This window comes from Notolabrus celidotus, chromosome 7 (assembly GCF_009762535.1).
Source record: "Notolabrus celidotus isolate fNotCel1 chromosome 7, fNotCel1.pri, whole genome shotgun sequence".
Taxonomy (NCBI): Eukaryota; Metazoa; Chordata; class Actinopteri; order Labriformes; family Labridae; genus Notolabrus; species Notolabrus celidotus.
Window position 1 is genome coordinate 23,671,845 of NC_048278.1, and position 27,916 is coordinate 23,699,760.

A 27,916-nucleotide genomic window follows, 5' to 3' on the forward strand; every position below is an offset into this window, starting at 1 on the left:
TGTGGCTAACCTTATAGACAGGAAGGAGTGTTCAGAAAAGGCTAGTGGTGCTTGTGATAATTGTTTGTCATAAATACCCCCCTTCAGTTTTTTCTTCATTAATTTTTTTCTACATAAATTGACTGTAAGGCCCTGTGACCTTGGTGAAGGCGTATGGAGATGACTGACATAGGTGTTTGTTGTGCATGACAATGACCCCTCCATAAGTGCCTTGATAAAACGCTTGTAAGGAGGTGGTCCCAAGGTTTCCAATGGCTCCGGGGGCTCACGCTTCCCCCCTTTCTTGCTACTCTTGCTAGGTGTCCCCTCACCTCCATTTCTCTCTGCCTCTTCTTCCTTCTCTCGAGCCTTCTCAGCCATTTTGGCTTCCCACAGAGCCAAACCATGCTTGGCCTCATTCATATTTTTGTGCTGGTAGAAGACCAAGGAAATACGTGTTGGGTGGTTGCGGTCAGGGTTTTTTACGGGCGTTGTGGCGTGGAGTTCACGTTTTGCACACTCAATGAGGACTGAGCCGTGTGTTGGTGCTACTGCCACACCACCAATATCAGGGTCCAAGAAGTTATGCTCATTGTCTGACCACATCTCTGGCTTTACTGGGGTTGTGGGTGTCTGTGGTGTTCCAGGCTCCAGCTTAATACCGTTTGGTAGACCTAACTGTGACTGTGTTTCTGGGTTTAAACACCCACCACTTAACTGAGCAGGAAGCATCTGCGGGCCAGGTGTACCCATCTCCGTTTTGATTTGCATATGAAAAGGGTCTTGGCCAGGGGCTAAGATTTGGGGGCTCTGAGATAGGTAAGGATTTGGGTATCCTCTAAACTGGTTTCCCTTGTTCACAGCAGCTGTATAGTCTAGACCTCCATGGGCTGGTGGTGCTCTTGAGAGGGGGTCCATAAACTGAGGGTTTGTAGCTCCATTTGGGCCAAAAGGAGGAAAAGATCTCATTGGGTGTACAGGCCTCATGCTGCAAGCATTGTAACCATTGACCTGTAAAGCTGGCTCACTGTACCTTGGCGGATAGTTGACCTCATAACGTTGATGTACACCGTACTGCTGCTCTGAGTAAAGGGCTGGCCGCTGTTGTCGATACATGTCGAGGTGCTTTGGGTTTGAAGCATAATATGGATGGTAATTGTCAAGGGGCATTCCTCCGTTACATTGATATCCTGGATATGGACGATTTGATCCATTGATGTAGGCGTTTTGGTACATGTAGTGGAGAGGCGTAAGGGCTGGCTGGTGTTGGTGGCTGAGGGGGATACATGCTTCCTGGCTTGGAAGTGCTTGGAAAAGACCCTGGGTGGTTGGGGAACCTAGGGTAGCTGGGTATATTGTTTGAGCCAGGATAAGGGGGAAGAACACTCTGGTGCTGTTGTTGCTGTAGTTGCTGTTGTTGCTGTTGTTGCTGTAGTTGCTGTAGTTGCTGTAGTTGCTGATGATGGGCCCCAAGAGGGTGTGTTAGTTGACCTGACTGTAGAGTGGCTCCCAAAGCACCTGGAATCATACCTAAAGATAACCCCCCCAAAAAATAAAGGTATTAGCAGTTGAAGAAACGAGAGGAGAAAAAGGACACAAGTCCACAGTTTTGATGATTGCTCATTTTTTTAAAGACAGCTAGCGTAGTACATTAGCCTTATGTTTTAACAAAGGGATTAAATAATCTAGATATACCACCTACCTGCCATTGTAGGGCTCTGAGTTATATTCTCATAAGCACCAGTTTTTGCCTTTGCCAGCATGGCCTTCTCTTGCTTTTCATTAGCACTTTCCAACATGGCATTCTTGTTGGCAGCTGCCTTCTTAGCATCCAGCTTTTTTTGTCGGCAAGACTTGGCAGGTTCTGCAAGCATGCGCACCTGGCGGCGGAAGGCACTGAGGACTTGGATGGCGCCTGACTTGACTTTTTCCTGCTGACCCTCTTCACTTCCCAAATTCATCAGTATGGAGGCCTTATAAAGGGGTAGTACATGGAGTTGCTCATCCTCTGGTATTTTGCCAATCTCTCGGTTATCCTCCCTTGTTAATGTACACACCTGCAAGGCAACAGGTGGTTTAAGTATTTAATCTTGGGAGTGTCAAAGAAATCAAATAAAAAGTCTGCTCTTGTTAACCCTAAAAAACAAAAAGAATATATATCGGATCTATAGACAGGTTAAGATCCAAAGTTTGGCTTACCACAGTGCTGCACCCTGCATGTTGTGAAGATCTCTGTGAGCGTGGGGCACAGAAGTCCAGACAAGCAGTCACCCCAGAGAAGGGACGGCCCTCCTTGAGCCCCAGGCGACAATCTGGTGCCCTTTGTTCATGCTCCACCTGTGTGCAGGAAAAACCGCAGGCGATTTTGAACAAGATATTACGTTTCTGGAGGCTTAAAACAACTTTGTCTGGGGACCCATTCAATATATTCGATCATGTAGATGCATTTAGAGATACACATCCTGTAACGTGCACTTAATGCAGTTACTGTCATAGATAATGTCTCAATGCTTGAAGCATGTGTTTACGATGGCGGAGTGAAATCTAATTGACCACCACAGTGGTCACCCTGAAATACTAAACCATGATTGGCTGCACTTATATTGAAATCAACTATTTTGGTTTCAAAAGGCTGCTAGTAGCTTCTTTTGCTTTTGAATGGGAGCATTTTCTTTTGTTGGTACTTTAAGTGATGACTTTGGTCAAACATCTTATTTTTGAGACCTCAAAAAATTAAGTTCAACAGTTTAAATGTTACAATCTGTTGGGTTACTTTTCGAAGTTAAAATTCTGTACAAGACAATACAATTTTTTGGATTCCTTTATATCAGAAGTTAATGTAGATGTGATTAGTGGAGATAACCCTCCTAGGTTTGGTGAAAGCCCCTATTGTTTATCACGTCTGGCCACGTGTCAGTGCCACACCAATCAAAAAATTCTGGCTCCACCACTGAGTGTTTAGTTAAGCAAGGCAGCTGGTACATTTTTATGTACCTGTTACCAGCATACCTCTTCCTGGAGCTGATTAACATTGTGTGGCAACATATGCGTGCAGTTTTGCAGTTCAGCCGTGAGATTATTCCTATTGGCGGCTACAACTGCCTTTTGCAATCAAAAGCATAGGGTTGTGTGTGAATAACAAGTTTTCATTGTCAAAAGGTTGGACTTGTATGGGCACTAGTTTGAGATACACTCTACAAGAGGATACATTCTCAGCTGTGCCAGGAGGTCTGTTCATAATTAAGTGCACTCATTAAGCCTACTTCTAAAGTGCAATATGAATACTGCAGTGTTCCTTACTAACCTGGTTTCCATATGCGTCCGGTGCCATACTTTTATACAAGGGACCCAACAGAGTTGCCAGATTTTGAAAGTTGTGATCAATTCTCTCCTCCTGAAAGTCAAAGATTTGTGGTTATAAGTTAGCTTAATTTGCAGGTTATATTAATGTTACCATGATACACTTTGAGAATAATATTGGTAATCCACATTACATACCTCTCTCACATCATCTCCAAGTAGCTTGAATTTTCTTGGGATTTTGCTGCGGGCAAATTTGCAGCCATTGTAGTACATGCTCCAGGAGCAGCCAAAGGAGAAGGAGGCTCCACAGGCCTCTTGATCTAAACCTTGGCATGCACAGGTCCTCCTGAAGTAAGACAAAAAAAGTTTGTTGTAAATCTTACTAAGGTTTTATCTTTTTTTCTCCATACTTTTGATCAAGGATCGAATTGGGAACTGGATTTCTTTGATGCATCATGTAGTGATTGGAGAAAAAGAACCCCCATAATAACAAAAAAACTGTTATAACATTTTCTCTATGTACAAGAAGGCAGTTATTGCGCTCAATTTAAAAAAGGTACTGTGGAATACCAGGTTTGAGACCTGTATTGCTGTCACTTACTCCTCATTGAGGGCACAGCGTCTCTGGGTGAGGGCTCCATGCTTTTTTAGAGTCTCACTGAGTTCGAGGTAGAGGCGGTCAGCCAGGCTGGGAAGGATGCCCTCCCAGACAAGAATTACCACAATGATGCAGGCAGTTTCACATGTGTGACCAGAACGTTCTCGCACCAAAACTAGTAGCTTTTCGTCAACACTGGCACGTCGAATCACCTGAAATACAACACAGGAATTTATGCAAATGGAGACATTTGGTACAAATTAGAGCGCAGACAATTTGTCTGCTTTTCAAATTATATATTCAAAAAGGATTCTTACCCATTTGGCAATGGGACACCCTTGTGTACTTTTCCCTTCTTTGCCAGTGTAAATAACTTTTTCGATCCTGATGGCACGACCTGTTAGCCCAGACCTTAAAAGCACAATAGAGGTATTAAAACAATTCAAGGTTGTTGTGTAACACACTCATTTTTTTTTTTTTTTCATTTTACCTTGTTTCCATCTTTTCCCGTATACTGGCTACATTAGGCGCTGATCCCAAATGAGTGTAGTATGGGCCTTCATCCTTTTCACTGATTTGTTCTGAATATCATACAAGAGCAAAATGTTAATATTTATATACCAATTGAACAGTGTGCTTTAGGACTTTCATTATGAAACTCACCAACACAGTGGCATGATGGAATCTCATATTGTGTTTTCAATGGGGTATCCAATAGATTCTTTATAGGGGTATCTAATAGCTTCATTGGAGATTCCATAAAGCTTTGTAGCAGCTGTTCCTTCTTGGGTGTGGAGTCAGGGTGTTTCTTTGGAGCTACATTGGCTGAGGAAGCTGCAGATGAGTCTATCCCACTTAGGTCAGTGTTGGTTGACAGGATTGTGACAGGCCCAGAAGATTCAATCTTGATTTTATTTGAATTAATGACAAGAGGTTTCTTCTCAAAAACAGGTGAAAGCTGATACTGCCTTAGGCTTTGTTCCATGGATGCCAAGATGCTTCCCTGTCTCTTGCTTTGCTCACACAAGGATGGTTGATTCTCCTGCTTGACTTGCACTCCACATATTCCTGCATCTTGCATCTGTAACCGCTGATCCTGCTGCTGTGAACCAGGCACCTCAAATCTGGGTCCGTTTTCCATTTTGATAGGCCTTAAACCAAGTTTAGAGTCACTGATGCTCTGGGGGATGTGGAGGGCCTTGACGCTCCTGTCTTTGTAACAGATGCATGCGCAGAGCTGCATGTCTCTGAAAATCTCCATGGGGACTCGGGGGTCCCAGAGGTAGTCGAGGTCCCCTTTGGAACTGAGAACATGATACCCTTAGCTGTGGTTCAGCTTTGGGATACATCTGTGCTGATACCTGTTGGTTTAAAATGCCTTGCGGTAAGTGAGATTGTGACTGTGTAGAGGTCTGTGAGATGTCCGTATGGTTAGGCTGGTGGCAGTGGTTGTTTGGTCGCTGCGGTTGAAACTGCTTGAGGTTACTGGTGCCTGAGTTTGATGTATAATGCCTTTGATGTTGTTGTTGTAGTTGTTGCATCTCTGTTGTGTTATTGTAATTGAACGTTGCATGGTCATTGTGCTGGAGTTGTTGGTTATTGGATTGATTAGAACTGCTTCTCAGAGGATGGTTCTGTTGAAGCTGCTGACCTGGGTGGGGTTGGCTGTGGGGTCTGTAATTGGGAGACTGTAGTTGCTGCCCTTCATATTGTGGGGGGGGACAGGGGGCGTTGAAGATTTGAGTGCTGTTGTTGCTGCTGTTGCTGTGTTGTTAAGAACCCAGGTGACAGTATTTCCTGCAGGTCAGGATCTTCACATAAGTGCTCTGACTGCACCTGGGTATGGAAGTGGCTGTTGCTTGCTGATTTTGGGGGAGTTTTCTCTGCTCAGGCATTTTCTGAGGGACAGGCTGCTGCATTTGCAGTGCTTTAGAATTTGATTGCTGCCACTCAGGGGCAGTGTTGTGCTGGGCAGGAGCACAATGAGTCTGGGCCGGGAGACAGTCCTGCTGTTGCTGCTGGTAGCTGTTTGGCCCCTGGCTGCTATCTGTGTAAACTCCCTGTGCCTGGAATCTTTGCACTGGATTTGGTTCCAACATCTGGCAGTGAACCTGGGGGTTAGCTGTTTGCTGTTCTGACTGAGGCCTTGCAGGGAAGCCTCTCCACATGTCCTTCCCTTGTGCCTGTGGTGATGGGCTACTTGCTGGTTGCTGCTGGGAATTAGAAGAGTTAAGCTCCATCCAGCCTCTCTGGTGGTGAGAAAATGATAAGTTGGCTCTCTGCTGAGACATATTCTCCATCCCATTTTCTATTCCAGTATGACATGGCTGCTGGAGACTAGGCCCCGGGGATCCTATACCATCAGCTCCATGTGGATTAGCACCATTTTGGTTTAAGATCTGGGGTTTAACCCCATATTGAAGGCCCCTCTCAGTGCCATGGTGACCAGCTTCTGATTCTTCATCTTGCCCTATCTTCTGCATCCCAGGGTTAGGGAAAGACCTGTATTCCCCTGCTTCTGCCACCTGTATAGGAGCATGCCGCTCTAGAAAAGAGTCCTGATTTAACTCCTGCTTTGCTTTAGCATATAAACCAAGGGGATTTGTCTCATCTTGATAGCACTGTGGACCATTTTGATGTTGTGAGCCATTTGCCATATTTCTAGATGGCATCATGCCAGGCATATGACCCAGAGACTGCTCCTCAACAGGGTAAGATGGTGGCCGCTGCTGATGCTGTTGTTGCTGGTGGGGGTCTGCTTCAAAACTGTTGGAGAAGCCATTCACCAAATAATTGGCAGAGTTGTAGTTGTTGCCTCCTTTAACATTGCCTGAAGCCACAGGCTGCTGTTGCTGTGACTCGGGCATCTGAGCTGAATTGGGCGGCCCTGAGGTTAGGGAAGGGGGTTGAGCACCTTCACTGGGTGGCTTATTAGCTGTCGAACCATTGATAGAATCTAGCTGTGGCCTAGATGTTTGAGGTGCAATTGACACCTGCTCAGGATAATACTGAGACAAAGTTTTCTCCAATAGATCACCTTGAGTGCTTTCTATGGTTGAGGGGGTGAAACAGCACCATTTGGAATCGGAACTTGTTTATTTCGTGTTAAACTAAAAATATCTCCGTTGGGAAAACTACAATTCCTCTTGTCCAACTCAATCTCTGTCTGGGGGGTGTTGCATTCAAATTCTGTTGCCTTTGTCATCTCAGGGAAGTCATCCAACAAACTAGAGCCCAAGTCATCATCTTCTTTAATCTCAGAATTAACTTTAAGTTTCTTGGACTGGTGAACAAGTAAGGACTGTTCAGTGCGTGCATTTTTCAACTCTCCATTCATCAAATCTCCATTTATCATGTAGGATCCTTGTTCGAACAGCCCATGCACTGGAGCGGGGCTATCACAGGTCTCCCTGTGCCTCTTCATGGAGTTTGTACCTAAACTGGGCTTGTAATGGTTCCAGTTTGTATCCCCAGTAATCTGCAGAGAATCTTCCTCTGAAGACTGGCCTCCATTCTGGAGTTTGTGAGAGATGTGGTGAGATGAGCCAAATTGTGCTAACATCAAACTTTCTTCCGTCTCATGTCTGGACTGTTCTGTTTCCATCTGGCCTGCTCAGAGTCCATCCACAGGGCTGCCCTCTGTCCGTCCTGAAAGGCAGAAAGTTGGAGATCAGTATTGGGTTTCATAGTATGACCATAGAGATAGATTTACAAATGAAAACGTTTTACTTGATGGAAACTACACCCCTATAAATTGAAGGGTTTATTTCAGTTCAACCATCTTGAAATGTAGTATAGTTTAAAGGCAAAAATGATATCCAGCTACACATACATTTATACAGAAATTTTTAATGTAATCTTGTCAACAACAAGAGCAAGAGGTCAGCAAAGCAGTGCATTTAGACTGAAGGACTGAATGTATCTAGACTGAAGGACTGAATGTATCTAAGCTGGAAACGTGATCTAGTAATGGAATTAGATTGACCCTCAGTAACCTCATCCTTGAGTTACCCTCCTAAAACAGAAAGTGAAAAGAGAGCATGGATACAGAAATGCAAACTTGAGTTTATCATGATGTTTGCCACCAGCTGACTTTTGGATCATCATCTTGAATACAATGCATATAGCCAAGTGTCTCCAAGGTTGTCATACTTTCAGTGTCAAGAGTGCATTAGAAGGTCCTGAACTCCTACTCATGGTTCTGACTCCCTGATATGCAAGTTAGTACATCTGAAATGACCAAAACAGGCAAAACGCTGACTGTTAACTTCAAAACTGTTCCGCAGGTAAAAAGAGGCGTATGCAAGCATGTCTATGAATACAGTATTTTGAATTTAAGCTTTTCATACTCAATGCATATCCCCCTTAACTGCATTTTTACACATTTACAGAGACAGAAAAAGCTTGAAAGTGCCTTTATTAAATGTACATAAACCCCCATGTCAGCTGTGTTGGGCATCCTTTTTTGAAATTAATACCAGATGCTTTACCAAATATATAATACGTACTACTGTGGTCAGCCTGTCATTCAGCAGCTTCTTGATTCATTGCAGATCAGCAGACATACCCATCAGACAATACAAATGTCTAAATGCATCCCCAGAGTCTATCTCCATCACAATAAGCTGTTACAAAATTGTGTCTTCTTTAATATAGAATGAAACTACAAAACCCAAGTTTACTTCATTTGTTGTGAAATGAAAGCTGTATGTATTTATATAAGGCAACATAACAATAGCTGATTGAGGGCAGCAGGAGAAAAGGTTAATGTCCCAGATGGTAGATGGGAGGAGGAGTTGGCTGCTTGTCAGCTGTTCACTCTTGGTATTCCTCACCCTCCACGCATTGTAATGTCAGATATGCAAATACAGTTTGATGTTTCAGGCCCTTGAGTTGTGAGTTTGGGATTTTAACTCTAATGAGTGCAGAATAAAAAGTCCTAGGTTCCTTTTAGGTGATTAATTTTTCTGTCCTATCTCAGCTGAGTATTAAATTAGCAGTTTACAACTCAAAAAACACGAGTTCAGCAATAATAAATCTGGATGTGATTGGCAAATAAAATAGGCAAATAAAGATTAAAAGCAGCTTCAATTGAGAGACGATGGAAAAATGAAAGGAGCTTTTATTTTTTTACAACACCCAAGCTGTAGGTCTAGCAATAGTCATTTGATAAAGTAATAAAAGTGATGTATGGAAAATTATTGCAGAGGGTTTAGAAACAGAGCTCATGTGGGTTTTTTCTGGCTTTGTCTTTTCTCCCTCTCTGCCAGAAACAAATAGACCTTAGTGATTCTAGTAGAACATTGATTTCTGTCTGCCTCCCTCAATAATTAATGCATGTCACATCCGCAGCATCTGCAAAACAATTGCAGTATGCAGGCACAATGAACTGCAGTCTAATCCATCATAATTATGAGCAACACTCCTGCAGACAATAAAGGCATGGGCAGCTAAGAGCAGCAAGAAGGGCTCGGATTTAGTTTTAAATGCTAAAGAAAAGTGATTTTGGTGTTAAGCTGCTTTGCAGAAGAGAGAACCTTATTGTTATAATATGTGGATTCATGCTTGGCAGTTTATAGAGGAATTAATATATATTGCACAACCTGTTTGCATTAATTGACTTTAGTGTGACCTCAGTCAATGTTACTTTTTTCTCCAAGACAAACATTGTAGCATGTGTCTGTGTACACCTTTTATTATTTGTCTTTTATTGACTTCAGCAAAGAGACAGTTTTTCCATCTCTATTTAGTCTTTGTTCCAAAAGAAGTCTGCCTGAAGTGTATTTGGGGTTGATTACTAGTTTGTGCTTGTCTCCTCTTCTTGGCATTATTTTTCTTTATTTATTCAAAGTGAGAAACGATACAGACTTGTTCCAGACTTTCTGTGGTGATGTGTAGATTTTGTCTACCTATGTTCATACAAGCTTCCTAGACCATCACAAGTACAGCTGCTCTTAATAGTACAAGAGTTGAGAAAGTTTGGATACACCAGTAGACTTTCCAAATATTTTGTACTTAGTGGTCAACAATGTGGCGTCTTTCACTATTCATTGACATAGCTGCCTAACCTCATTTCAAACATTTAACAGAATCATTACAGCCAACAAGACCTCAAATGAAGCTGCTATGTTAAACGTTTGACCACAATTCTCCACACGTTGCACTTCTATCAGTTTTTCAAACCTTTGTGTTCTTGGGAATAATGGTATTTAACATTCAGAGTGGTTTTTTAAATGTCTGGCACAGGACAGAGGCCAGTGTGAGAAAGTGGAGGGAAATGTGTGCAGAGGAAGTTTCGTATAGTAGGCACAAGTTGTTTTTCTAAGTTTTCCCACAGAAAGGCCAGTATACTTTGAAAAAAGTGCATCAAACAGTAACAACTCTGATTTATGTTCTTGGAAATGTATGTCAGTTAAACATTGTGTGTACTCCAAAGCAGTAAATTATGTGCACTGAGCTCTTAGAGAAGTCACAACTGCTCCTGCTATGGTCAAGTTTAGGAAAATATGCTATACAGGCTTTGAAAACATAATTGGAACCAGCTCTTGATTCCCTCAAAAGCTCTCCTGTTATTGTAAACTTTATATATGCTCACTATAGGCAGTGACTGATGTTTGAGAGGGAAGGAAAGAAAAAGATGGCTAAATATTTGAGGTAGTTTGGCATGTTTCATTTGGCATAATCTTGCTCAACCATTGGGACTGATTATCACATCTGGAACCGATTACAAAGACTTTTATTCTGGCAGAAGAGCTGTCTTCTTTAAGAACATGTTTTATCTTACGTCTGGTAACCTTTTTTGTACACACTTTTTTCTACATGTCCATGTTAGTCTGAACTATCACAGCCTTTTGTATGAGAAACTGTCCTTTACTTTTTTATAAAGGTTGACAATAAAAATGTGTGGTTAAAAATACTCAATATTACTAGTACGTAATATAAGTCAGAAAATAATCATCTAATATGCTAATTTAAAAAGTATTGTATCTCTGGTGTGATCAAAACTACATATCCTTAACAACACTCTCTATCTGATCCTGTCAAGCATAAATAAGGCAAAACAAAAGTCACTTTCTTGCCATTGTGACCCAGTCTTCTGTCTATAACAAGACAATCACACAGGACACTGTCAGACTAAACTCTGCCCAGGCGGCCGAGCTGGTAGACATAATCATCTGCTCCTCTGCCAATCACCCCTCTAGGACATTAGCAGCCCTCCAGACCCCCAAAGTAAGAGTGCTAAATCTCCCACTAACGAGCCAAGCTGTTACAAGAGTGTTGGAAGCGCCCACCGTTGTCACAACAGAGCAGCCAGCTGCCTGTTAGCAGGTGGAAGAGGGAAGCAGCAGCACACCACTAACAAAGACAGCTCTCAGGTCACTGACTAGGGAAAGGGCCTCAGAGGTCTCTTTTAGTTTTGAGTGCTGAGAAGAGAGCAGGAATCACTCATCTCAGGTACAAACTATCTTGTTTTGAGCTTGATGAATGTATTTTGGGGAGTTTTCCTATAGGATAAGGATTGGTTTCATGAACCAGAAGAATAATACATTTCCAAAACTCAAGAGGAGCATCCAAACTTGTCCTTTACAAAAGTAAAACAAAACTGCAAAATGGAATAACTCTTCTGAAATGGTATTGCTTGAAAAGAACTGATGAACACTTAAAAGGATTCAACGGAATTATTTAGGTCATTTCTGCTTTAATAAAGCTCCAAAATGTCCCCTTGTGCAATAGTTTAAGATTATTTCATTTCTTCATTTTGTAATCTGACAGACTTTAGCCTCAGAACTGGACTGATGTCAAATTGAAATTAAAGTGAAAATATGAAAATGCCTTAAACACTACTGCGTGCAAGGCAATACAAAAAAGTTAGAGTAATGAGCTATATACAGACAGTTTTGGAGCCTGAAAGGAAGAGTCACACGAGATGCTCTGGCAACAAGTTGCAGAATTAATCTGCCTTATATTGCTGTCAGACTCGAGCTGATGTAAAGTGCCACAACGGTATACCACAGGCAGCATTGTAATCAGAAGTGACACAAAGCCTCTTTATGATTATGTCAAAAGTATTGGAATTGAAATGTTTTATTTTGAATGAGTATATGAAAACCATGCAACGTAAACTGCTCTATTTGATTAATGGCAGAGTTTGCATTTCTCTTTTAAACAACATAGTATTAGGATATTAAGTTTCAATATTGTGTGTGAGATTACACTATAATTTAAAGAAGTCAACATTGTTTTGCAGTCAACTCTAACAAGCAGCACCTCATTTAACTCAGTGAAGTTTGAAGAAAAGGGACTAAACAGATTTCCCTCCTTTTTCCAACCCTTTCAAATAGAGAGCATCTGATCCTTGAAAACACAACAATGAGATAAGCAGGTGAATACCACTTCCCGGCCCCATGTGACTGCTCCTTTGTTTTGTCTGGCTCTTAGAGCGGTCTGTAAATCAGTAATGCAGTCAAGAGGTGAACACTGAGCCTAAGCTGCTCTCCGTACAGCTCCATTCCTACGGGACACTCCAGGGTTTACAATGGACCACGCGGAGCCAAGCAGCTTGTCACAGTTGGATACACCCACACTGACAACAAAAAATCTTTGCAAACCCAGAACAAAGCCAGAGATCCCAGCTGAGTGTGCATGTACAAATGCACAAACATACAAACACACACTATTTACACTATGGTGTAAGTCCAACTTTGACTATGCAAGCATGAGGACAGTTGGAGTTTTGCCTCCATTCTCTTGATATATTTCAGCAGCAGAAGTAGAGCACTAAACTAAACCAGAAGAACAGCACAGCAGTGGTTTTAGTGTGGACGCCTGCTGGAGGTTATAATGCTTTGATCTATTTTGGTTTTCTGTCTCGTAGTTAATGTCCACCAGGGAAATGAGCCCTCTGTTTCAGTTTATATGACTAAACTCTCTTGGCTTCAACTGGATTTCCAACAAATCTTCCCTCTAGAAAGCAATTTCTTTGTCCCTTCTATGCTGTTGTTTTGTTTCCCTCCCTCTCCCACAGCCTAAACTCCACTCCTCTGCCCTGTAATTACACTCCAGGTTCCTCTGTACTTCAATCTGCTATCATCCTCCCTCCTGTTCGGTCTATCATCTCGCTTGTGACGTTATGGTGCTGGCTGCTAAATGGCCGGTGTTGAATTCTAGACAGTCGTTGTCCATGGTTGTTGTCTGTGTCGCTGTGTACTTGCAGGGATTTATAGATGGTCAGTTGCTTTAGTGCTTTGAAGCCTGGAGCAAGGCTGTATTCTTGGACACAGTGTGATCAGTGTTGTAAAACAATGGACACAGTTTGCACAAGAGTCAGTTAAGGGTGACAATCAATGCACATGACAGTAGATCCTTACTTTAACAGTTTAGTTGCTTGTTTTTAAAAAAAAGATTTTCTCTATCAATTGCAGAAAAAATCTTTCTGTTTGTCCATTAAATAACAAAATATCCAAATCTGATTCCGAATTCTGCTTCAGATCAGATATTGTGGATATTAAGTCCTACTTGTTCAAATAGCCTGATCATTTCTTTAACACCACTGGTGTAACAAACTTATATGCACCAGACTCTCACTGTGTTTTCGTTAATCCCACGGAGAACCGCTGAAATATGAGAGCTGCCATAGTAGATGGGGTCTATTTTGCGTGACTTGGCAGCCGTATGTGACATTCACCACTAACGACAGCTGCTGGGAGAACTCAGGTCTCTGCACTTTCAGGTTGATACATAGGCAGCTAGACGAAAGAGCTCTACTGCTGAGGGAAGAAGGGAGCACTGTAAATCAAACACACACCACACCACTCCTTTGTTGGATACTCCAAAGAATAAGCCCTAATCTCAAGTATACATTTCCTTTTCTGTGCTGAAATGGGCTCATTGCATTTTCCTGTTTGGAAGATAAGAACACAGAGCATGCAGCCTGTCCAGCTACTATAAATGTGTCAGCGCACTTTAAAATGGTAAAAACCCAAATGCTTTGTGACCTTAGTCATGAAAACATGTTAAATACTGATTGGAGATGTACTGGCTGTGGAAATCAGGACTGATACAGATAGAAGAAATAGAAGAAATATATTTTGGGATAAACCCCTTGAGATGTGCCATCTCGTTTTAGAGGGGGTCTCAGATCGTTAAACCAACAATTTAGCCGTTTCCTATATAAATGTTTTTTTTTCTTTACTTCTTTGTAAGCTTTTGTGTCTGATTTTCAAACAAGTTGTGAGAATAAGTGCATGTAAGTTGTTACTAGTTCCTCATAGTCCCTCCTTTTACGTCCCTCTTAAATGTCACTCCAATGTATCTTACAAACTACATATCGCTTATCTTTCTCAGAAACAATGTGATACTCATATAACACTGGACCAACTAGGTTTTCTAAAAGTCAATTGTAACAGTTAAAGATCAAGTTGTTCAATATTAGTGCTAATATGAATCATGGCTTGCTACTTCATAAACTTTGCTTGTTAACCACAGATATCAAGATTGCTTTGCAATCACCATTGATTGTAGTGATAGTACAAAAGTAAGTGAAATCCGTTCTTGAAGATTGCCACATATTGCTCAAACTTGACTCAAATCTAGATGCATTAAAGTTAAAGAAAAGAGGAATACTTTAACTAATCATCTATTTTTTTAAAGTCTTTCTTTCTCTATCCATTTTGGTGAAGTTTTATATCAAGTAAAGATATTAAACTTAAAATAACATGTATCCATTAGCCTAAGACCTTTGTTTGGATCATATTCAATCAGTGGAGCTGTCAGGTTATGTGTGAGCCTCATTAGTTTCCAGTAATAATACAGTATTCCCATATCTGTAGATGTAGATGAGTTCAACAGACCTCTAACTTGTTACTTAAATCAAACAAAAATCATGGTATGGAAAAATGAAAGAGGCTATGTAACTGAGTCCTTGTGTATAACATTAATTTTGTTAATGGATATTCATTTCACAATGCAGAAATACGGTGATGATTGTTTATGCTAACAGACCTTAGTTTAACAGATCAGGCTGCAAACAGCAGAGCTGTGAGTGAAACCTCATCCTTAGCAACCCCTACCAGTGCATTTAGGTCAGATGACTTGCATTCTACACTGTTTTAAATCCCCCCCCCATGTAAATATAGAGCTGCTGCTCTGCAAACCTCATGACCTCGGACAACATTTTCACAACTGAGCATTCCAGCAAGCTATGTAAACAACAGAGGCGATGGAGGCTCGGAAACAGACCAGCATCTTCGAAACATCGTTATGAAGTCTAAGACTGAAATACTATCATTGCCACTGGAGTGTTGGCATCTTACTGTACATGCTACTCCTTTTCGCAAAGCGTTTTGGGTCCAGCTTTTGTTGGCAGATAGTTAGAAAGCCTGAATCAGTTCGGTTAGCAATGACAAGAGGATAGTTGGACACACATTTATCTGGTTCTAGTCTTGCTTGATTTGTCCTTCAGACATCTGTGTACATATTTTGAATTATGACAGTTCCTGACATAGTTTGTATATGAGCTGAGGGAGTTAACGTTGGGAGTGAATTTAGGAGAGAAGTCAAAGGGATGGACTGGAAAATCTCTAAGATCAGAACATCCTAAATGAACCCCTATGTGAAGAAAAGTAATATCAGTGTTATGTTGCCACTGATGAGGACAAACTAACAAGGTACTCCGTGATAGATATCCATTCGTGTGCTGCATCTCACTGAGCCTCTCACACTTGGGATTTATGTCACATGGCACACTCAGAGAGTGTATACAATGCACCTCACATGGTTGTGCGTGCCCCTTCTCTCGCTTTCTTTCCATCAGTCTGAACATATGACACTCTGCTTGGAAACAAACAACCCCTCTGTCTGCAGTCACTATTCTAATTCAACAAGTTTGCATGCCAGCCACATCATAGCAAAAACACTTTTTTGGGGTGCTTAGATCTTGTTTCTATTTGCCACATGAGTCACAACATGTGGTATGTCTGATAACACTTCAACCTGTAGGAAGAGGAAATATACAATCAAACATGAAAGAGAGATAGATCCTTGTCAGAAAACTGCAGAGCCGTTTGAATCTCTTTGCCTCATTGACTTTTACGGATTTGTCAATTCTGATAAACATGTATTTTCCTTTTTCCTTGAAGAATTTCTTTGACATCTTGAGAAATATGCATGTTTACTACAATGCTAACGTGGGTTAATACCACTCTCGTGCAGGCACAATGAATACAATGCTGTTCCTAGAAGTAACTGCTCTCAGCCAACCTTTCTAAAACCTCACCTTTTGATACTTTCACTTCTTTTGTTGTACTAATTAAACTCTTCAAACATTTTTTGTTTTGTCCTGTAAGCTTTAGAGTTCTCCTGGAAATGCTAAGAGCTAGCTAGTTAGCTGTGCTAAGCTAACAGACTGCCAGCTGAATCTTTTTGATTTTCGTTAGGAATTAAAAGCGGATTCAGTCTTTCAATCTGAACTGTTAGTGTAGCACGTTTTTCTGTCATGTTTTTGCTTGAAGTAATTCTTGTTAAAAGCCTTACACCTGTCAGTCTCACGTTGGGGTTTTAACAGCCTCTGTATTAGATTAAAAAATGGCAATCTTTTGTGTTGGTGGACAACTAAATGCAGATACATCTGAAGGTTATTAATGCAGAATTAGTTTCTAAGTTCTTGTTCTAAATTGTGATAATTCTACGAATCAAAGCATAAAGGCTGTTTTTGGAGGGAATGTGAGTTGGCACTGCACAGCCTCAGGTCTAGTTTTCGTGTCAGGTAGAGCTGTGCTGCTTCCTGTTGATGCTCACTGTGGCCTAAACAGTCTGACGTAATGATGGTTGCATCACATGACAGCCTGGAGCTAAAGAAGTCTGTTTTTCTTCCTTTTTCTGTGTTTCATACCTTTGCTGGTTGACCTAAAAGTCCAGCGCTGCAAGTTGAATCTGTTTCTAAGAAACTGACTGCTGATGAAATATGACTCACTCATTCCACTTAGATGTATAATCATATCCTTTAACTTAAATAACATTCTATGTATCAGTTAGTTTGCATTTTAAAGCAATCCTTTGTCTCATTTTAACCCAGTTTCCAATTTTCAGGGATTTTCAAGGATGGATGCATGCAAATACATGTAAATGAGATTCAAAACACAGTTGTATTTGAATCTAAAGATAAGACTAACAGATTTCCAAAGAAACACAGGGTACAAACATTTCTGTTTGAAATTCCTTCACTGGAGAGCCTCCTCCCCCCCCTGCAGAAGCAGAAGGGCTCTGTACAATTTACATTGTTCTTTATGTGTAATGCAAGACAGATGTGGCCCACTTATATAGGGTCCCACTTCAGACCTCGTGGTATGAAGGCATGAGGACTGTCCTGTTTCCTTCTTTCGTGTGACATATGTTTAAAGACTGCAGCATTTTTTAGAGCGTTTAGTTGAACTCTGCTGTTTGTTGTGGAGTTTATTGGTCCCCCATTAAAAGATACCAGTGCAAACCTTGTAGTTACAGAATTTGTGAGGTTTCGTAATATAGACTGATCAAGCAGTGGTTTTTGAAATTATATGTGTAATGATTTTCACAGTTGTTGTGTGTACAGCAGGCCAGGGAAATGTGAAGCCTCAATTTGATATAGGGGACTAGGGGTACTGAAAGAGGTAGTTAGTGAAATTTTAAGGGATCATGACCAACAGGGGCCCTAAAATGTTAGCACATTTATGGTAGTGAGTGGTAGGGCCCATTGTGATATTTTTCATAGTCCCTTTCAAAATCCCTGGCGGTCCTGTAGAAGCCTTCACATGGTCTTAAAAGAAACATCAATTAAATTATTTTAATTCATGCTGTTGGACAGGGCAGTCTTACCCACATTAAGTAAGCATGGGAAATTGTTCTGTTTGAGAAGCCAAGAGAGGATAAATCAGTAAAAACTTACGGATGTATAACTGACACCTTATACTGTCTTATTTAGCTGGAAAGGGAAATTCAAACAGCCAAATGGGTATTGCTTCTTGAGTGTCCAGTAGAGATGTCCCAATCCTGATCTCAACTATCGTTTCAGTACCAATTTGGGCATTTTTTAATTAATTGGGGATCGGCGTTTGAGCCGATCATCTCAGTCCAATCATTAACCTTAGCTGTCACTGAGCACAACTTGCAGCAGAACGCATAAACGTGAGTAACCTAGTGTAACCAAGCGTTCTGGGTTTGCCAAAATACTTAATGAGAAAGTTATTAATGGGACATTGATGTTGAACTCCAGCCATGGCTCAAACTTCATTGCACAAACACACAGGTGCATAACTAGCCGGGTTACAGCAACAACAACCGCTTTACGGCAACCTACGGTAACTCTCCAGGGACATATAGTTCAAAATGCAAAAACTATACCAAACACAAGACAGCCTGTTACATTAGCATTAGCATTAGCATTAGCAACCTCGTGGCTAAAATGTCAGCAGTGTGGAAATATTTTAAACTAGTAAGAGAAAACAGTTCATCCACTTACAATGCATGCAATGCGATCATTTAGCGAGGGAGTATAGTATCATAAACTGCAACAGAGGAAAAGCTGCAGTAAAAGCATCAAAGTCTTGATTTTAAAAAGAAGGAGAGAGGTAGCAAAAATGCCAAGAAGATTACAGAGAGTGTGGTTGAATTCATCGCCTTGGACAACATCTGCTCATCTCCGGGTGGAGAATGTTTTTTTTGCCGTCTTTTGGATCCCCTTTATCAACACTAAATTTCAGACACTGCCGTTCCAGAGCTGTACAGAAAAGTTTGTCATGTTTAAAACATGATGTGACTGCTGAGTTTTGCAACAGACAATTGGAGCTCTTAAGTTTGTCTCATGTCATTGCACTGCACAATGGACTGATTCCTCAACCTTTGAGTTTAAGCATGCAGTACTGCATGCACACCAGTTTCATGTGTCTCATACAGCAGAGCATGCAATACAGATTATATGTGAGTTTTACAACAATGCTAGCTGGACCAAGTTAAATGGAATGAGCTGAAGATACCTTTAAGTTAGTTTGTGTACTTTAGTTATTTTAGTGAACGAAAAAATGGTGTGCATCAGGAAACCCCTAGTCTCGAGACAGTAAAGAGAAATGTGGTTCTGATTTTTTTTATGCTTCCCTTAAGGTCAAAAGATAAACTAAGATAGGGAAAGACAAGAAGGACAAACTGGAACCATAACAGTAAGCCATATCTAAGAGCTCATAGGCGTAATTAAGATGTATGTCAGTGCTAATCATGAATAGTTTGATATTATCATTCAGGTTTTTGTGGCCTTTGTGGTCTTTAATTTAGAAGCTCAAGAAGCAGTTGCAAAGAAACTAGAAATATAATGTTTAATACCTAAAGAGCCACAAGCTTGTCTTACAAGTAACACTGGAGTCAGGGATTGGTTGTTCCACACCACTGGATGTGTTGAATTTTTTCTTTTTTCTGAGTGAGGCTGCACCTGCTGGATTGTTGCCAGTTTTTCTTGACACAGTCCATACTGTGTATCCCAAGCCCCGAGTCTCCTTGACAAATCTTTCAAGGTTTTTGTTGGTGAAATAGATGTGTACGTTTGGAGTAAAATGATATGGCACAGTTATTTTTTATGAAAAGTAAGGTCATGTTTTGGTAATGTGACATTTGTGATTGTGAATTTCTGAGGAAAAACTGACGAGTCAAGGAGATAGCAACATCACATAAGTGGTTTAAAGAGTTTAAAGGTGATGACTTTGTGGTTTTTATACCACAGTGGTGTAGAAAACTCAACAGCTTCAGTTGAAGGGGATTGGCCCCACCTCTGTACTTTACTAAAAGAACTTGTTTGGCAGGTATTCTGGGAAAACTGGAAACACAACACATCACAAAAGCATTTACTTCTAGCACACTTTTTTTTTCACTGAAACCTATCTGAACTGTGTTTGAATCAGGCTTGAATCCACTCGAAGAAAGACTCCTTATATTTCTTGGTACAGTTTTTATATTTCAGCATAAGAAGATCATATTTTGACCAAAATCAAACCACACAAACACCTGCTAATAACAAGTAATGGCATCAGTAGCATTGTAGATCAAATGTATTAACTAACTGCCCCCCCCGTTTCATTCAAGCAGTGCCTTAGCTCTGAGCCAATTACACCCGTGTTAGACTGTTTCTCAGAATCAATCCTGATTGTTGTTAGCCGTTGAACATTATCCCAGATCTGACTTCACAAACCTGTTAGTCTTGAATTTTTCTGTTTAATCAGCACAACATGGGAAGAAAGCCTGCCTGGCTAAAAAGCACACTGTGCAAAGCTTACACAGGGAGTCTAAACCCTTTTCTGTGCCTTCAAGCTGCATCACATGGACACTCTAATTAAGAGATGGTCTTCTGAGCGTATAAACCAACTAACCTGCCCCCCAACCGCTCATAATGCTGCATTTTTACTTCCAAACTGCCTCTCTCTTTTCCCCTCTCAACCCTTTGTCTATACAACAGTCAATATATCTGACTAATTTGATGAACTGTGCGCACAGCAAAGTTAATTTCTTTCAGAGTACATGGTAGCCATGGCGACCATCTTATGTGCGCTCCAAAGCCCATCTGGTCTAAACATTAGCCCTGCACGGCTGACTGCAGAGCATACTGCTTTGCAGTGGTGTGCACATGTGCTTTACACATTGATCCAACCAGGAAATCAATAGTGCCACATATTCAGGAACCTACATTTGCACTTGTGCTATCCAACACTTTTTATAACTATGTTTTAAAAGAGCTGAGAGAGGGCTTTTTTTTTTACTGTACATTTTCTTCTTCATTAAGTTTTAAAATGGCACTTTCTGTCATTTTGGGTTACAGCAATTTTTCTGTCTATCATTAAATATAGTTTTGCTCTTGGTTGAAGTAGGAATAAATTACTTTGCCATCCACTACAATCTGACAGGAGATGGAAACTTGTACACAAAGCAAAGCAATGAACAAATGTTGATTTCCCTCATTTCTTCAATCCATCCTAAAGCTGTAACCTCTTGCCGTATGATTTGCTCAAGGGCAGATTTATTTAGCAAACATTTCCCCTCGAATCGCATGATCCAAGTACAAACCAGCTTCCAATTAAACAGGAACTAGAGAAAACAGTTAACAGAGCATGGGAAAATATTCAAAATTAAGTGAAATGAAAACATGGCACACAACATTGTGGTAAAGGAATCCTATATGCACTACCAGGGAAGATTTTCAGTCCCATTGACAATCAAGGAAGAGATAATTCCTTTTCTTAAGATAGTAATCAAACATATGGCCACAATAATAATGCAGTAGAGCCAGGAATATCTTTGAATGAGAAATATTTCTCTGTGCTCTTTAGTCATCTGAAAAGTGAATGCAGAGATATTCCCTGTCTCGTTGGTTTCTAGGCAGCTCGGCCTAAGCCACTGTTGCTAAGCTGCCTCTTTCCCTCCACTGAGTGGGAGGCGTGTGACTCTCATTGAATGGAAATCACAAATCCCTCTGAGTGAAGGATATTTTCTGTGATTCATGGCTTCAGCGTAAGGATTTATAAACCCTTCACTACATCTTCACAACCTATTTTGCATTTTGTTAGATATTACAGGGATTTTAAACCAAAGGTGAGTTCTTCTCTGTGGTTTGCGTTCTATTTTAGGGATCACTAAAACCAGGACATGTAATTCAAACATGATGGAGCTCCAGGATTTATCAGCCATTGTTGATAAAGTTTAGTTCCAATGCACATATAGTGTGTAATTTCTGAGGCTGTTGTTTTGGTACAGGAGATGGTGCTGCTCGTCTGGAAGTTGCATGTAAATGCTGCATGATATCCAATGGAGGAGTGTATCTATTCACACCTAGAGCTTTAACTTACTTAACTTTGCATAAACACCTACGTTTATATATATTGATTCAAACCTGGTGCGATTGTCTGCGAGCAGTGTGTCACGGAAACACACCAGCTGCTGCACTCGTACATTCCACTCAGGAAACATAATATTGAGCCTGAGCCACTCGGAGCCCTCAGAAGTAGTTAGTGATGTCATTCAGAGCCTTTGGTAGGGTTACGCTTCTAAATGACATTCAGGACCAGCTGTCTGTCTTTGTGCTCTGTGTGTAGACAACAGGGGGCCATGGGGCCTAACCTTTTCAATGACATCTCCAAGCAGCCAAACCGTCCATATCTGACAGCCATTTTAGAGGAGGGCCATCAGAGGCAGTTGTTTAGACCACTATGCACCCCATTGAGATAGTGCTATCATGACCAAGCTTTTTATAACATAGGACAGAGGCATCAGATTTGGATATACCTTTTCAGATATACTTTGAAATCTACAAATTTTGACATGAGATGCATTTTGACAAGCAGTAGAGAAACAGTCCCTTTTGGTCCTGACAGCGTTTTTTTTCCAATGGACCTCTTAGAATGGGACCTGTGACAAAGCCTACTTATTGTCAAAGACTTAGATTAGACCAGAACTGAGTGACGCTACACATTATGACAGGAGACTCTCACTTGGGGCAAGATCCTAGCATGAGGTTAGGTCACTTTTTAAGATTGGTGATGCATATTGACAGCCTGTTTCAGATTTCTGTTTTCTTCAAACATGCACCAATGCTTGAAAAGTGACAACTTGGCTGGTATGGGGAAACCAATGGTTTTCTCATTGGGCAGAATGATATTATTTTGCAGCCTCCCTCTCAAAAGTTCGATCAAAGCCCTTTCTCTGTACATAGATCATTTGTGTTAAAAGAAAAAACCTTTACAGACTCAAATTAGCCTCTACTAGAGTCTGTTCGTATGTGCTGGGTTTTGTTGCGTGAGCCTTACAAAAAGGCACTCTTCTTCACATGGCCTAAAGCTGGGTCTGAAAAGAGATGTAAGGAAATCGACTGCCCTGACTCAAAGCCTAATCCCTTGCCCTGGCACTATTCAGGGCTTCACCTGTGCAGGAGCTATGCGCTAACACAGTAGCATCAGCCTAAGAAAGAGCCAACCTTCAGTCTGGCGAAGATCACAAGCACAGACACTGATGGGGCCTTAGCTCTTCATTTCTTTTTTTTGTTAATCTTAACTTCCAAAAGCCGAACTGGTGAAAAACAGCATTCAGCAAGATTGTCCAAGCGTATAGGAAAGGCCGTGAGAGGCGAGAGGCGGGAAGAGATGCTACTCACTTTGGGGCGGTTACATAACATCTCACTTGCCTCTCTCTCCGCGGAATGCCAGGATAGTGTTTGTAAACAGAGCGGCCATGTGCCTGTGCTCACGTGGAGGAAGCTTTTGAGTTGCTGCCCTCGCTGTCTCACCCCTGAGGTAAACCCTGACATCGATACACGCTCACAGGGCCAGTGACACTCCCTGCAGCCCCGTGCCACTCAAACAGAGCCTTATCACTGTCACTGCATAATTACGCCTTGCTCGGCTATCAAAGCAAGGCCACGTGGTCAAACTAGGCCACATGTCTTAATTTGGCATTTGAAGTTTATCTGAGTAAGCAATCATTCTTGAGATACTTCTATGTCAGACTCGTAAAAACATTATTACCAGTACATGATTCCAGTCGTGACCAATTAAACACTCCCAGGCCATAATTACATAAAAATCGTTCTTATTACAGCGTAGGACCGTCGTAGGACGAGAAACGCAGATTCTAGTTTGGGCTCTGGGTGGATCTGATTTAGTAATTACTGATAAAGACAAATGTTTTTGTGATTTGGCTTTGCTTGGCGCTCGTAACTCTGTTAAACTACAAAGTTTCACACAAAGTCCATGCATAGATAAGTGATTCAGTGGTCAAAAGACCATTAAGCAGGCTACAGATCTGATCCTTACTCAATGCATGGATAAATGTCACTTACTGGTCTGATTCTTACACAACAAATGCAAAATGAAGACGAGTTCTCGTCCTTGTGTACTGTTGATGGCACACTCTGTGCAAATGTTGAAAATGTGAGTTGATGAGCGACTACAATGTGGCACTATGATTCCATTGCAGCTTATAATGGTTTACTGCTTCTCTCTTGCTCTCCAAAGAAAAACAACCCCCAATAGCAGACCAGAGGGAAATCAATACTGCAGAAATCAATACAACTCTGAGTATCTCGCCATTTTGTCTCAGGAAAGCAGTGAAGCTATGACCAGCCAGCACGCAGGTAGCGCAATCTAAAATGTCTAACCTGCCACTGGGCCTGTTTCTCTGTGTCACTGGTGCAACAGCCCCTGGCTGGAAATATGATGCGTGGGCTGGACAGAGCAGGGTCAGAGGTCAGGGCTTGGGTGAGGGCTTGGGTATTGTAAGTGGACAGCATTGTTGTAGGACGCTATGGCAACTGGACATTCTTCCTAAAGGTGATATTGTCTTTGCCCTAAGAGTGACATAAAGGGGACTTACGGCCATGACGAAGGAGCTATCCAGCCGCACGGCTTTATCTGTAGGTGTGGATGGAGGAGAGAAGCTATGTGCATGTGATTGATCTATCTGGCCCTTCCCCCACTCAGCCCCCTATAGACCCATTTATGCTCTGGTCCCTTTTGCAGCTGCTGGTGTAACAGCCATGCAGAGCCCCTAGAAAGATGTATTGTGTATTTATTTGTAGATTTTGTAAAGTGGAGTTATTGTGAAAGTAAGGATTAGCATTTGCAAATCCTGCGAGCAGTACAACAGAAAACAAATGGAAAGACTGATTGTAAACGTACATTGTGACAACCATTAAAAATAAGATTTCATAAGAGAGCTATAAGCTGGGTTTAATGCATTTCCTCCAAATTGTGCAAACTAATGTGCTTTGGGAATATATATGAAAAATAGACCACCCAATACAAAAAGAACAGAACAGCTTTGTTATTACAAGTTAGTACCTAAGGCTAGGTTCAAACACATCATCAAACAAATAGTGTGACATTTTCCACTCTTTTACTTGAGAAGTAATCCAAACTGTGTTATTATCATGACAAAAAGCAGACATATCAACAGTGCAATGGGACGATCACACACATCCACACAAGCACATGTACATAGACATGCATAAAATTGCAGATCACCTGATCTCAGGCAGTCACAACATCCCTTTTGAACACTATGGAGAACCCCCCTTGTGTTGACTCAACACAGTCAGTGACCATGCTTGCCATATCAAAACATAGCCATGCCATTGCGTCAGAGGGGTACACCACCATTGTTGGTTTTCAAAGTTAGCTGACAGTTCACTGGGACTTAAAAGGCCCTTCCATCTACATGAAGTATCGTTATATTTTTAGCAGGAGAGGGATTTCTGTTGTGTTATGACCACCACAAAAATTCTGCATGAAAAGTTAAACATAGAAACAAAAAACCCCATGTTACTATATCCATCAAAAAACATTACATGTTACTTAAAGTTCTACAATATAAATTCAGCCACAGCTTCTAGCTAGTTTGAATTCTTATACTGCTCCTTCCTACCTGCCCAAACTGTCAGGTTACAATGCTAGGTTAAAGGCTAGTCATTATGCTACACCTTTCAGGCGTGCATTTACTTTGCTCAATACCTGAGGCCATACTGTGGGGGGCATTACGACCGTACTAAGTGAATACACAAGCCCAATACACAAACCTGAAGGCGATCAGTTAAATTCTAATGGGCCATTCAGGTGTTAATCGTAGATTAGCATTTAGTGGAATATGAAGAAAGCTAACAAACAATTAGCTGTTCACTAATTGAGATTAGGTATAACAAATTGGTAATTTACATGTTGCTATAATGACTTCAAGTAGTGTATTTTTAATAAATGTGCTAAAAAAGACAAAAACCCTCCTTACATTCAGGAAATGCAAGCCTTAAGCTAATCACTATTACTCTGTTATTGTAGTTTAATTATCTATCTGTGCATGTCTTAAGTCACCATGCTGTTATTCTACTTATACCTATGTTATAGTCACCTATGTGCATATTTTTACTACTTTACTTTCATTACCACTACATTTTATTCTGAGTTGATGTTTTAATTTTAAATGTGGGACTTTTACTGGTTCCCTGAGTATTTGACTATCCAAGAATTGGTTCTTATGCTCACAAAAGGATTAGAGTTCTTCCTACACAACTGCAGTCCACAAAGAGACACACAAAGAAGACTACTGACACATTCCTCTCAGCATTGTCAATAATCTATTTGTCAATAGCTCTGCTTCCAAAAGACCCCAGCAGTCAAATGTGGGGAAGTTAACTTCTTTAAGATATAAGATATTAGTTATTTCTCTCTGGTAACTAGCTCCTGTTTGGCCTCTGTTTTAAACAACAAAACAAAACAAATACAAAAGAAGCAAAACCTGCTCCAAAACCAGCCTTGTTACCCCAGTTAATGGTGCAGTAGGATAGTGTTTCATTTCCCTCAGAGCTTTCTGACCTTGTCTGCCTTCACTACTCTCTGCCACTACTACAATTCTCTCTCCTGCCTCTCCTTGGGGTTTGCCTTTGTGTCTGCCTGTCATTCAGTGGTGAAAGCATTGAAAGCTGATTAACAGAGATACACAAAGCCAGAAACTATTCCAGCTCCACTGCTGTGCAGAGTCTATGCACATCCAGGTTGGACTTTTACACTCCTGCACACACAGCCTCTCTACTGGAAACACATACACAGCCATGGATTTAAAATGAGAGGCTAAAGAGGTTACACTACAATGAATACCATCAATCTATGACAATGAGTAATTACACAAAAGTGTTACAAATGATTTCCCATTGTTAAAACAAATGCACTCACATCTAACACACATATTAAACACCTTTATTAATATGTGGCTGATAAAAAGCAAGGTTTTAATATGAAGGGGACTGAGAGCTACAAAGAGGCATTTAAAGAAAAACTCCTGAACAAGCAGGATAAGTACTCCCATTTTTTTCAAAGGCAGCAAGAATGTAGAGTGAACACAGAACAGATAAAGGTGTCTTTCAGTCTCAGCTGGCAAAAAAAGAAAGAAAATCGTCAGCCATGTTGGAGTAGCTTTATCTAATATCCCCTCCTTATTATGTTGGCTCTTGCTTTTACGGTGGGGGACATTTGCCATTCCTCACCTGATATACTAAACACAAAAAAAAAAACAGCCTGGTTAAAGAAAGAAAGGCTAAGCAGAGTATCAACATACTAAGGACATTCTCACCTCCTGTTTACGTCCCTCCACTTTGTAGAAATTCCAATAAACCGTCTGGATCTCCTCTTTAACAAATCCTAAAGGGCAGCCATCTTGCCTCCTTCTGTTCTTCTATGAAACAGACTATCCTCCACATCAATATTCATGGAAACCAGTCTGACGTCAGCTCTCATCATCAGGAGAAGCCCGGGTGTCGCTGTTTGGCGGCCCGAGAAGCACACTCATATGTGGCTTTGGTTGTGAGGCTACACAGGCACAGAGTAGACAAGACGTTGCTGCAGGTCAGGGGGAAGAGCCTCGCTTTGCTGGCAAACTGAAGTAATCACAAAATCACTTTCCTGCTGGGTCCTTCCCACACAAAGAGACAGGTTTTCTTTCCCTCCTCTGCTCCCTCCTCTTTTTTTCTTCTTCCCTCAGCCGCACACAATAGTGAACACTATGATGGCTGCCCTGAAGCACTGGAGTGGATTTAGTGAGCAGGACAGGACTCCTCCCCCCAGTGCACTTTATGCTGAATATTGCACCGCTCTCAACTGTCTGACTGAGGCAGGGTAAAAGATGCTTCCACCCCCTCCTTTTTTTCTCAGACAGGAAGCCAAGTGACTCAGGGTTTTTCCCTCCCTCCCTACAGCAGTCTCGACTTCCTCCTTTCATTTTCTTTCTTCCTCTGTCATTGGTTACAGAAGTTTCCCTTTGGTGTTATAGCACTCATTTTTTGAGGGTATTGCAGCAACAATCAGGTAGCCAGTTTGGAGTAAAACCAGTTAAGCAGTGCTCTCATTTCCCAGCTGCTGTGTCTTATTTTGGCACGCCTTGTCTGACTGGCTGGCTCATTTTTAGAGTGGAGTGTAAGACAACTCTGCAGCCCTCATACAGGCAGCATAACTTTGCTTCATGAGGCTGCCAAGACCCACCTCCTGTTGACACTGG

General features: G+C 41.2%; 1 protein-coding gene across 1 annotated transcript; it reads right to left on the bottom strand.

The window, feature by feature from the left end:
* Nucleotides 1-9: 9 nt before the first annotated feature.
* Nucleotides 10-27,282, bottom strand: tet2 (tet methylcytosine dioxygenase 2). Its single transcript, XM_034689075.1, is given in 18 exon segments — nt 10-165; nt 168-1,206; nt 1,208-1,509; nt 1,682-2,036; nt 2,179-2,189; nt 2,192-2,222; nt 2,224-2,316; nt 3,284-3,373; nt 3,478-3,628; nt 3,884-4,092; nt 4,198-4,291; nt 4,371-4,461; nt 4,544-5,064; nt 5,066-5,599; nt 5,601-5,736; nt 5,739-6,938; nt 6,941-7,528; nt 26,996-27,282. Coding segments are annotated over 17 exon segments (5,457 nt in total). The 5' UTR covers nt 7,485-7,528; nt 26,996-27,282; the 3' UTR covers nt 10-109.
* Nucleotides 27,283-27,916: the final 634 nt, after the last annotated feature.